This window comes from Photinus pyralis, unplaced genomic scaffold (genome assembly GCF_008802855.1).
Source record: "Photinus pyralis isolate 1611_PpyrPB1 unplaced genomic scaffold, Ppyr1.3 Ppyr1.4_LG10, whole genome shotgun sequence".
Lineage (NCBI taxonomy): Eukaryota > Metazoa > Arthropoda > Insecta > Coleoptera > Lampyridae > Photinus > Photinus pyralis.
Window position 1 is genome coordinate 15,759,864 of NW_022170250.1, and position 12,652 is coordinate 15,772,515.

Consider the following 12,652-nt stretch of genomic DNA (forward strand, 5'->3'; position numbering starts at 1 on the left):
AAGGAGGTGTACATTTACCTCGTTAAAATTTCCTGACCAAAGTAGGCATGAAAATGAAGATTTCAGGACGATTTTGGGTAAATGTATATGCGGGCAGATTTCATTTAGTTTAGCATTTTTTTGATACTGCAGATAAAACAATTTTATCAGGTGAACAGAAAACGCGATGTTACGTTCTATCATAGTATAATAGTTCTGTACTAGTCGCGGTTTTGAATTCTTAATGCATCGTTTTTGAAAGAAGATTTGTATTAGGAAAACATCATACGTGGAAAAGTGTTTTGCCATGAATTTTATTATGGTGTATCCATAACCTAGGTACTTCCTTGCAACCAAATTTATATTTAGGAGAACGTATCAGTGAACTGGTGTATGTCACTTCCCCAATGTTGGGTACTTTTGAAACATTCCTCCTTATCGTGTATCAGGAAAGCAGAACTCATGCGAACGGTGACATCGGTATGCCTACTCGCATATCCGTGTTCATCCCGCGACGCTTCTTTACAGATCCTGATGTATCTGTACATTAAACATGTGTATTCCAATTTCCAAATAGACATTACCCTTCCTTACGTTTCTTCATTCTGGACCGAAAAAAATGCATATCAGGAGAACACTAAACGTTCGAAACTGAAGCGTTTTCGAAAGAGTAAATGGGTAGCTACGAAAAATGGGGAGGGAAGATTATAAAAACAAAGGAAAAATAATAGTGAGAGGGTGATGAGAGCGAGTACAGTGACGAAAGGCGTAGGATGGGGAAAGGAATCTTTATACAGATGCGCTACTTTTAAAATTAGCGCGCAAACGCAAACATGGTGCCATCTCGTGGCGGACGGCCGCGCTAGTTTTGACAGTCCCAGTGCTCTTATAACCAAAAACTAATTAAATAAATAAATTCGTGCGATTATTTATAAAGTGAAAAAGTGATTATTTCGCAATTGTGCCCATCAAAGTGAAGTGTTTACGTTTTAATTCAGTAAGTATTCGCATTCGCAACGCGTAACGCACATTTCTCTCCCAAAAGGAAATTGTAGTGGGTGTTTGATTCCCCATTGAAAACACAGGAGTTATTTTTAATCCTCGTTTTTTCGACAAGTTGCCTAATGTGCTTCCTATTTTTAAAATTACAAAAAGGCGGTAATGAAAATTGAGATTTGTGCCAAACGCTTTTATGTAATTCCGGGCTGTTGTGGGAAATATTATTTATAAACCCCCCATTCTATTTGTAGCCCCCAACAGAAGTAAAAGGGGGTACTTAATTATCTTCGCTTGTCTCCCAGCATCTTTCTCAATATTGTAATTGGACCTACTTAAAGTGTGAGTCATAACTCTCTGTGACCTTATAATAATACAATTTTTTTTCCTGCATTATGCTCTCTGAATAATTAAAATGCTAATAAAGTTTTTTATCTCCCATAAAAAGTCTGTGTTTAATTTAGCACATACAGGGTGCTCCAAGGGGGATAACCGGTCATTCATTCTCATAATTTGCCACACTTTCACTCCTTCAATTCTCATAGCAAGTTTGCCATTGTCTTTTGGTATTATGTGATGTGAGTGGGCCACAGGAAGTGTGCTCCAATTTGTACCGCATACAGGGTGTTTAAATCCAACACACAAGGTAAGTTGATAATTGTTGCGCATGCCGATATTTGTATGGTTATTGCAGCTAACTTCACTATTTGAAAGAAAAAAAAACCTCTTCATTTTTTACATCCTCCGGGTAGACCGAGAAATCTTTCTCTCAGTTACTCTAAATATTGTGATGTAAAATACCTCCTCGTGTACAAAAGTTATAAAGGTTTAAGTGAAAACCAGAACACTTGTCTTGAGTAAGTATAGAAAAGAACCCTTTCGTGGTTCATGTTTTCTGGGAAGCGAGAGAAAATTTACAAACTCTTTCTGATAAAACCTTCATCTTATATTCCCCTGACACAAAAGTTGAAAACATTTCAGGAAAAATAAGTTCTTTGTCCTGGTAGACATGAGCAACAGAAACATTGCGTTTCATATTATGTTCTCCTGACACAAAATGATGATTTTCCTGCTGGCCAGAAAAATGTATAACAGTTTTGTTATAAAAACCCTGTCTATTATCAACAGAAACACCTCCTCACTATTATATTCTCCTCGATTCTCCTGATTTATTTATTTATTGCCCTACAGGCTTATCGCCCAATTACAGGACAAAGTAACAATAGTAAAGTAAAGTAGTGTACAGTGTGCAAGCATTGTAAATGTTTAAGTGAAATAAGGTGTTTTGTCTCCAAAAGATTTCCATATCTATTATGTTATCCCGCTAACAAAAAAAATATAAGCCTCCTCAACGATCATGCTTTCCTCGTCCAAACTTGAAGTGAAGGTAAGTTATCTTGTGCTGAGAAAAGAACCTCCTTGTCGATTATGTAGTGGTAACCGGATAAAATTGCAAACATTTTTCTGATAAAAACTCCTTGAATTAGGAGCAGAAACACCTCCTCACTCTTTATACTCTCCTGATACGATAGTAGAACAAGATGAAGTAATAGGAACAACATCTCACACATTCTATTCCCCCGATACCAAAGTCTTAAAAAATTAGACAAAAATCTCCCCGTCGATTGTGGTCTTGGTAGGCCGAAAAAAACAAATTTTTTTTTTTTCGTAGAAGCCGCATATGAGGAACAAAACACGTCCTTGCATATTACGTTCTCCTGATACAAAGGTTATCTACGTAAACGAAAATAGAGATTGTTTTTGATCATAGAACATACCTCTTCAGCGATCATGTTTTCCTAGTAGAAATTTGGGAGAAGACTAATACCTTTTCGCCTGATTCTCCTGATGCAGACTTGCAAGAGAAATGAAAGATTTAATGCATCTACCTGATGTACCTAAGAAAGAAAGCTCTTCTTTGTTTATATCCTCCTGATACCCAGCGAAGAAATAAGGTTGTCGTATTCGAGGGGTAAGCCACTTGAAATTTTGTGTATACTACAGTTCTAAAAAATTCTAGAAAATTCTAAGCCATTCTAGAAAATTCAAGTAAAGTTCTAAACAATTTTTTCAGAATTCTAAAGAGATTCTAAAATGTGTAGAAATTCTAAACATTTTTAGAAAATTCTCAAAATGGTATAAATAACAATTTTGTGTGCATGTGCGTTCGGAAACAATTGTACAAATATTTTAAAATGTTTAGAAATCCAAAAATTCTGAACAATTCTAGAAAAATTCTAAAAAGATTCTAGAACATTTTCAAAATGGTATAAAATAATAATTGTGTGCATGTGCGTTGGTAAAAAAATTCTAGAGAAGTTCTAGAACGTTTTAAAAGGCCGTGTCTGCCAATAAATATTGGATCGTTTTGCTGTTCTGCGCTCCTAATAGAATAACTGGCAATAAAAGGATTTATATCAGGAGAACATAATTCGTCAATGTTATACTTGCTGGATGTGTCAAAGGGAAGTTGAATCATACAAAATGGTGACCGTCTTGATGAATGTTAAATGTTGTTCTATTATCATGATGGAGTTCAATTTTACGGCTACCTTTTGTGATTCTGACACATTTTGAATCAAAAGAGCGTAATACAAGAAGGAATTCTGCATTTCTGTAATCCTGATACAATTTTTGAGAGAAATGGTTATCAATAAAATAAGTCTCTTTACTGTTTTGCGATTATGTTATAATGGTTTTTAAGAGATTTATAATGGGGGAGGAAGGGGGCGGGGGGTCAAGGGCCTTCTCTTTCTCATAATTATGTTGCTCTCGCATTGCCAGTATTATTTTTTTTTTAATTGATTTGCCTTTATTTTTGGGTGGGCGGGATTTCAGCCTTGGCTATATCGCGTTGGTGTTCTGTGATTTTATCGGATGTAAATAAAGTATTGGAACATTCCTCTGGATTGTTTTCCTGGTAGCCAGAGAAAATATATAATATTAGGATTAGGAGTAAAAAAACCCTCTCCTTCAGGATACTCTTCTGATACAAAAGTTTACACGAAAATAAAATACTGGCTCTTGAGTTGGGAAAAATACCTCCCCATGTATTATGTTCTAATGTGCCCGCGTGTTTGTGTAATCCTGATACAACAATTTTTGAGAGGGAATTTGTATTAGGAGAGCATCATACGCTACGAGGTGTAGGATTCTTAATAAATTTCAGTTTTCTGTAGTTACTCTATATATTAGGATCAGAAATACCTCCTGTACTGGCCGAAATCCTGAAGTCCTCCGCGCCTGCGGATGAGTGGCGGAGATGATAATATCATCCAGGTAGGCTAAATGGCGATGCCGGTGAGTTGATTTCGGGAACGATCGATGAGTCGTTGGAAGGTCGTAGAGTCTGTCTAGGAGAGCGTTGTATAAGGAACATGGTGAGACCTCGGAGGGCGTGTCTATGTTGGCCATGGTCTATGTCCATGGTGTTTGTTTGTTGAGTTGTCTTCAAGAGTTCTTTCAGTACGTTTTCCGTGAGTTTGATTGTAGGGGCGTTTCCCTCTGCTTGGTGTGGCGGCTTAGTGGCGTTTTGATTTTTTTAGCCCCACGTTGGGCGCCACTAGTGGAGTCATCACTTTGTCTTCGCCCTCCTTTTCGTCAACGAAGTACATCTTGTTTTCGTTGCTGGTTCTCTCGCGACATATTTGTTGTCTATGTGTTTTGTTATTTTGCTTAACAGCTCTTTTTTCTTGCAGGTTGCTTACATTCCCAGGAACGATGGAAATAATTGACGTACCCCCAAAAAGGATAAAAAATAAATCGTCGATATTAATAATAAGAAGGTGATGTAGAAGTATTACTTTCGCCATAAATACGTAATAGTTAATACATGTTCAATTAAACGTGTAGATGTAGACTGATATTAAACGTTAAGGCCTAAATTATATAATCTATTCTAACTATCTACCACTTTAAATCTACTCGTCCAATAAGACAAATAATTTGATCATTTATATTTTTCAACTAAAGCAATATGTCTACGCTTGTTGAATGAGGTCTACGATGATGGCTTGTTACGAGGATAAGAAGAAATTTTATTGTCGAGAGTGGGCTTTTCAGAAGCTGTCGCATTGCTTGGACCAGCGGCCGGTTTCGAAGACGTGCGGCGCGTTACTGTTGGGGGGGCCGGGCTGCGGCAAGACGACGTTTTGTTCGGAAATATGTTGGCCATCTCAGGGACCATCGGGACGTCAGCAAAGAGCTCTCAACAGACGTCTTCTATGCTATCACTTTCTGGCGGGCCAGAACGAGAAAAGCCTTTCGCTGAGCGAATTTGTGCGCTCGCTCGTCACCCAAATACTGAACCATTCGACGGAAAGCCAGCGCGAAAGGAGCATAAGGCGGAAGCTGGCGAATGACGCGAAGTGCACTGAAGGTGCCTCGAAGGCAACAAACATATCACAGGATCCTTCCAATTTGTACGGTAACCTTTATACAGATTCATTATCGCCAACTTTAGATACTAAAAAGGTCTCCGAAGCCACGCCTCCGATTCCTAATCTTCCGGTCAACCCGAGAACGCTGATCGCCGACGCCTACCTCGAAAAACTCAAGTCTGATCCCGAAATACAATTCGCCTTACGTGCAAAAAACATAGAATTAAATCCCGACGACTGTCTGAAACGAGCCTTGCTATTTCCACTACTCGAAATCGATCCTCCCAAAACGTCCCTTTTTATACTGGTCGACTCGATCGACGAACACTCTTTTATATACTCGAACTCGACGTTGACCAAATCGAAGCCGCGCGAACGCTCGTCGCAGTCGCGGACGATCGCCGAATTGCTCGCGAACCACCACCACCTCTTCCCGCAGTGGCTGCTGCTGGTGTGCACCGCCAGGAAACAATCGAAGAGCATCGCGAAGATGTTTACCGGCTTCCGAAAGCTTAGCTTGGACGATTTGAGGAAATCTCAGGTGAGCCAGAATCCGCTCTTGCTCTGTCCTCCACATCATTTCCAATCTGAAAGTTTCACGAGGATCCACTTACCACTCTGTCTTCCTTTTACTCCTGCTTCTCAGATCTTACTTCCTCCACCTCCATTGTTAATTTGTGGATTATTTTATATTTCAACATCTACCTCACTCTTGTTAACAGGTGGTGCGCGACGTTCAGCAGTACATCCTGGCCCGATTGGACCAGGAGAACAGTTTGCGCCAGCACATCAGCCGCGACACCGCCGAGATGCTAAACCAGCTGCACATCAAGAGCAACGGTTGCTTTCTCTACCTCGAAAAGGTGCTGGACGGCGTATCGGACAATTTCATTGTGCTGCGTGAGGTGCGCGAGATTCCCGGCACTTTGAACGGCCTGTACCTGTGGCTAAGCCAGCGGCTTTTCAATCGAAGACAGTTCGCGAAAGTGCAGCCGCTGCTTAACGTGATACTCGCCGCGAAGTGCGCCCTAAACGAAGCGCTCCTCTTTGACATAATGAAAGTGTACAACTCGAAGATGACCTTGGAGGATTTCAAAAAACGATTTCATCTGCTAAAGCGGATTCTGGTAATCTCGAAGACCGGCACCATTAAGCTATTTCATCATTCCTTCGCCGAGTGGCTGCTCGACATTAAGCACTGCACCCAGAAGTATCTCTGCAACATCTTCCACGGCCACTGCACTCTCGCGATGTACTACTCGCTGCAGGCGAAATACTTGAGCAATCAGGAAATCTACGATTACGCCTTCCACCTGTCCAGAATGGAGCAGTATCTGTCGCAGGTGCCCAATCAGAAGTGCACGAATTTGGTTTACAAGCTAAACAAAGACCGGCCGAACGTCTACGGCGAAAACTCGCTGGAGAAGACCACGTCGGAGGTCTACGCGGACCTGAAGGCGTTGCAGAATGTCACCAAGTACGAAAACACCTACGACAATTGCGGCGGGGGAGAGGCGCTTGACACAAGCTTCATCGACACCGAAGGCAGCCCCCATCACAACCTAGAAACGAATGATCTGAACGCCAAAGACTTTGACAAATACGAAAACATACCGCTGGCGAGCCCGTGCTCGGAGAGCAGGCCGAAGTCGCCGATCTACGGCGTCATCAACAAGTCGAGGACGAAAAACGAGAAGGCGAAGAATTCGGCGAACGTCGTCATGAACAAGGACTTTACCGGTTTCTCGATACAAAAATTGGACGCGCCGAACGATCTGAACGGAACGAGCGCGAAGAGCGAGGAGCCGAGCAAAAACCCGCTCGACGTGCACACGCTGATCGTGCTTTGGTTGATAACGAACGGGGCGAACGTCGAGGAGTGCCTGCTTGAGGGTAACGAAATGGCGGGCGTCAATTTTGGGGCGTTCCTGCCTACGGATCAGAAGGTGTTAAAGTTGCTGTTGGAGGCGGGCGCGGTCGAGCAGGCCGATCCAGAGGACGGCGACTATGAGAGTCAGGTACTTATGACGCTTACCCTCTACCGCTCAATTCCATTATTCATTAAAAGATGCTTATCCTTATTCATTAATTTCCGAAATTTTAGATACCGTACCGTGGGTGCTTGGAATTTTTTATCTTCGCCAAGCACACTGAATTATGTATTTCAAAATTCCCTCACTGATAATAACTCTCTCAGTTACTTCATTAAACACTAAAGTACGATCCGTTAAAAGATGCATATCCTCTGCCAAAAGTATCTGAAGTTTTAGATTCTTATGAATTCAAACACGTGCTGTTGGGACAGGCTAATGATGACGTTTTCAGCTGTCGTTGGTGACATCGTCTACAGAACCTAGCCCGGAACCGCTTTTCGATCTCCACGACCTGCACGGACAGGCGGCGTTACACGTCGCGGCTCGATTGGGTCAAGCTCAGGTGGTGAAAGTGCTGCTACAGGCTGGCGCGGATGTCGATCAGGCGGACGGCGACGGATGGACGCCTCTTCGCGCCGCCGCCTGGGGCGGTCACACTGAAGTCGTCGAGCTACTCGTTAAACACGGCTGTGCGCTCGACAGCGTCGACGCGGAGAATCGCACCGCCTTGAGGGCGGCGGCGTGGTCCGGCCACGAAGAGATCGTTAAAATTTTGCTCGAGAACGGCGCCAACGTTAATTTAACCGATCACGAAGGCCGCACCGCCCTTATTGCCGCGGCCTATATGGGTCACGCCGAAATTGTGGAGCACTTACTGAATCACGGGGCGGATATTAACCATGCGGACGCCGATGGCCGCACCGCAATTTCGGTTGCGGCCCTGTGCGCGCCTCGGTCACCTGGAGCGAATGTTGTGGTCACTTTGTTGGAGCGAGGCGCCACTGTCGACCACCGAGACAAAGAGGGAATGACACCGTTACTTGTTGCTTCTTTTGAAGGACATAAGTAAGCTAGTTGGCACATTCGGATTGTTCTCTCAAACCAAATCTTTAACTTTTAGGGAAGTGTGCGAGCTTTTATTGGAAAGCGAAGCCGACGTTGACCACTGTGATAATGGCGGACGCAGTCCGCTTTGGGCCGCGGCGAGTATGGGTCACGCGCCCGTCGTCGCGCTTCTGTTATTTTGGGGCTGTTGCATAGACTCGATGGACTCTGAAGGGCGAACCGTACTGTCGGTCGCTGCGGCTCAAGGTTGCGTCGAGGTCGTAAAGCAGCTGCTGGACCGCGGTCTGGACGAACAACACCGAGACAATTCCGGTTGGACTCCGTTGCACTACGCCGCGTTCGAAGGTACATGGGAAAGTAGCTCTACACTATCCCCTTCTTGTTTTTGATGTAGGTCACCAAGATGTTTGCGAGGCTCTGTTGGAGGCCGGTGCGCGGATCGATGAGGTCGATAACGAGGGTAAAGCCGCTTTGGTTTTGGCTTCGCAAGGGGGGCATACGACTCTGGTTAGCTTATTCCTGGATAAATACAACGCGCCGTGCGATCAGAGACCGCACGACGGTAAAACTGCGCTACGGTGAGTTTCTCCTGGTAGGTTTGGCGCCTTTTTAATTTCTCACCGCAGGTTAGCAGCGTTGGAGGCGCACTACGACATTGTACAAATTTTAATCTCACACGGCGCCGACTTGGACTCGAAGGATGCAGATGGACGCAGCACCCTCTATGTCTTAGCGTTAGACAATCGGTTAGTCATGGGCAAATTTTTCATTCAACAAGGCGCGGATGTCGAAACCAGAGATCTAGAGGTTAGCGATTTGTGTAATTGCTTCATTTACCTTGCGTGTTTAGGGTCGCACTCCGCTGCACGTCTCGGCGTGGCAGGGCCACACGGAGATGGTAGCCCTCTTGCTAACGTGCGGGCATGCGCAAGTCGACGCTGTCGATTTAGAAAATCGCACCGCGCTGCATTCGGCCAGTTGGCAGGGTCACCACGAGATCGTCAAGTTGCTCCTGGAAAACGGCGCGATTCCGGACCACACCTGCAATCAGGGCGCGACAGCTTTGGGAATCGCGGCGCAGGAAGGTCACGAGCTGTGCGTCGTCGCTCTTCTGGAGCACGGGGCCGATCCTAACCACTCGGACGCGTGCGGGCGGAACGCGCTTAGAGTCGCTGCCAAATCGGGGCATAGGGGCGTGGTCCGACTGCTAGAGGAGCATAACATGAGGTCCCACAAAATGGCGCACACAAGCAGCAGCGCCAACTCGATCACATCTGGTAAGATTCGAGGTGCAAATTTCCTTCATTGAAGTGTTACGGAAGTAGGTTCAACCGCCGAGACGAAGGCGTGCAGCGCCGTTCTCTACCCGGGGCCCGGTGCCTCCGACTGGTCCGACCATCAACGACGATCCATGGTCTCTTTAGGCAACCACAGCTCCAACTCGAAATCCAGCTCAAACCTCACCGGCTCTAGTCATTCCAGCAAACACGGCGATAGACCACGGGAGACTGTCCCCAATCCGCAGGTTCGTTCTCGAGATCGATCGTCCAAGTCTTCAGAATAATTTGTTCTGTTTAGCCTCTCTCGTTCACCCAACAGCTTCAGCAGTGCACGCGGGGTGGAAAAACGCGACCGCTCAGTAAACTACTATCCCCGTTACAGAGCGAGCCTCAAAGTCCCATATACGCGTCGCCGCCTCTAAGTCCGGTACATGATCCGCCGAACGTCTTCGGTAAGTTAATTCCAGAGTTGATTTGTAGTGTCAGAAATAGATAGTGAGACGACGACAGTCTTGAGAATCGACTTAAGATACGGAGATGAGCTGAGCCGGAGCAGCCTGCTATTGGAGAAACATGGCGATGGTACCAAAGTTTCATTTTTAAACGCATGCGCAAACCTTTGAGATGATGGCGTCGCGGCGCCGAGCTGTGTGCAGCGCAAGTGAGAATCGACCGTGATTCGGTAAAAGATGCATATCCTCTTTCGTATATATCCGAAATGTTAGATACGGATTTTAGGGAGATTGGTCTTTTCTTGTAGTGTTTAGAAAAACAACATTCATAGAGAGTTTTAGTTGTCACCCTATCTATTTCTAACCCGAATTTGCATATTTCACCTATCGGTATTTTACCCTCCCAGTTATAGGTGCGATGAACATCTACCAGCCGGTCTTGAGGCACAACAACTACTTCGCGAACATGTCGGACACGCACTTCGCCCGCGACACCCACATGAGGATAATTTTGGGCAATTCCGGTAGCTCGAGCAGTAGTAAAACGGACAAGAAAACCGAAAATAGCAATATCTCCAGCGGGTAAGTGACCCGAACACTGCGCGTGTTATCGACTTATTCGCTCGAACTTAGTAACTCGAAACCTAAGCGCAACGGTATCGTGACGAATCCTGCGCTGCGATTGGTCGCGAACGTCAAGAACGGCCTCGATACGGCGGCGGCAAACTTCCGAAAGTCGACGTCTAGCTCTAATCCTAGCACGAAGACGAACAGTTTTCATTGGAGAAAGGAGACCCCGTTGTAAAGTATATTGAGAGCGAGTACCTAGTCAATATTATGGTAAGCCATTTTTCGATCGACCTCTGCCCCTAACTTTTATTTAAATTAAAAAAATTTTTTTAATTGAAACTAATAGCGCACTGTGTTACGTTTTCAGGTTAATTTCGTACTACCCAGATGATGCTGTAACCTCTTTACCCCTAGTCTTGTAAAAATCAAAGATTAATATTAGAGTTTTGTGTTAGTTTTTAAGTAGCGATTACGGCCTATTTTACAAACATTACGTTTTATTACGTTTGTGATAGACGCTTTCTGTAGATTACGAGAATCATTTCTATTTTTTTATTTAAATATATACACGTCTATAAATGAGCGATTAAATCGTCACCCCGACTTGGAGGAAGCTCACAATATGCCTTGCATTATTATATTTTTTTATTTTGGATTTATCGTTTGTTTAATAGCTCATTTATGAATAAATCAAGCCGTATATGTTTATAACGTGTATCTTATAATGTAATATGAAAATAATTACGGTTGTAGGGCAAATCTTTTGCTTTAAGTAAATGTTGCCATTTTGTGTTTCGCGATTATTTATTTTGTGTGTGATCTCATATGATATGTGTATTATTTGTATATTTTTTATATTACTTTTTTGTGAAGCTTTGATACTAGCGTATTATTTACAATATTAAATTATGTAGCTTAGGTTCTCAGTGATGATACCGGTTCGCAATATGCGTTAAACTTTTTGTTCTACGACCGACCGACCGTGGGTAAATTTTTTTTTTTTTTTCGATTTTACTTGTGTAACGTCTTTGTTATTCATTGTAATAAATGTTTAATTTTTATACAGATTTAAAATTTGTGCACTGTATATTATGAAAACAGTATTAATAAAAGTTTTAAAAACACATTGGTCAAGCGGAAGCATTTTCCAAAATGGCCGCATGCATCGTTGTCAGATTTAACAGAACTTCTTACATGTAGAATCCAAAACGACCAGAATATTCAAGATTGGTCCTTAAAGTGAACACACATTTGGAATTCTCTCATAGTAATGTACTGAATTAGCTCAAGTACTTCATGGGCCGAAAGAAAGATGGCAAAATGCGTTTATGTATCCATTTCCGGAAAGTGAACGTAGTCACTATTAAAGATGCCTATCCGTTACCGTTCATAATGGAGATTGTGGACCGCCTCCGTCCAGTCCGCTACATTTCAAGCATTGACCTTAAACAAAGGTATTGGCAGATACCGCTGACCAAAGACAGTCGACTATCCACTGTTTCACACCACCCTATACTCCACAAGCCAATCCCGTAGAACGTGCCAACTAAACTTTTAAAAAAACTCAAGAAAAACGTTTTGAATTTTTAAAACAAAGATTCAGTTTTGCAGGGAACTGCGGCTTGTATTTTAGGCACTCTACCGCCAGAGACAGCATTTAATGAAATTTTTTATATTGTAAGTATAGGGTATTTTTTTTTGTTTTTAAACAATTTTATTTGCAATATGTTAATGTTGTAACCTTTTGTTAAATTCATAAATTAAACAGTTTTTACAGGAAAAAAAAACAAGATTATACCGGACTTTCTCCTGCGTTTTTAAATTTTACCTGTGAACTTGACTTCGGAACACTTTACAACAACTTCCGAGCCCGATCCGCCAAACCGTTGCTACCGCACCATGACCAGGGGCGAGACCGTACGCGCTTAGTGGCGCTCGAGTCTGCCCCTCCATCTCGCCGAGTGTTACCGGTTATTGCCGCTACTTTCGGTCGCTCACAGGATGTGTTTGTTATAGTAACTTGTAAATTTATTTCGTTTTCATGCCATTTGTGCGAA

General features: G+C 43.3%; 1 protein-coding gene across 3 annotated transcripts; it reads left to right on the forward strand.

Moving 5' to 3' along the window:
• The first annotated feature begins 825 nt into the window (after window positions 1-825).
• Window positions 826-11,719, forward strand: LOC116161323 (ankyrin repeat domain-containing protein 50). 3 transcript variants are annotated; one of them, XM_031474639.1, is made up of 13 exons: window positions 826-976; window positions 4,674-5,895; window positions 6,077-7,372; window positions 7,680-8,293; window positions 8,349-8,638; window positions 8,688-8,871; window positions 8,920-9,100; window positions 9,144-9,570; window positions 9,616-9,818; window positions 9,872-10,025; window positions 10,433-10,607; window positions 10,659-10,865; window positions 10,963-11,719. In XM_031474639.1, exons 2-12 carry the CDS (start codon window positions 4,969-4,971, stop codon window positions 10,828-10,830), a joined length of 4,623 nt encoding a protein of 1,540 aa, XP_031330499.1. In that variant the 5' UTR covers window positions 826-976; window positions 4,674-4,968; the 3' UTR covers window positions 10,831-10,865; window positions 10,963-11,719. The 3 variants fall into 3 exon arrangements, with proteins under 3 accessions (XP_031330499.1, XP_031330501.1, XP_031330500.1); XM_031474641.1 differs by having other exon boundaries at window positions 10,439-10,607; XM_031474640.1 differs by having other exon boundaries at window positions 9,619-9,818.
• Window positions 11,720-12,652: the final 933 nt, after the last annotated feature.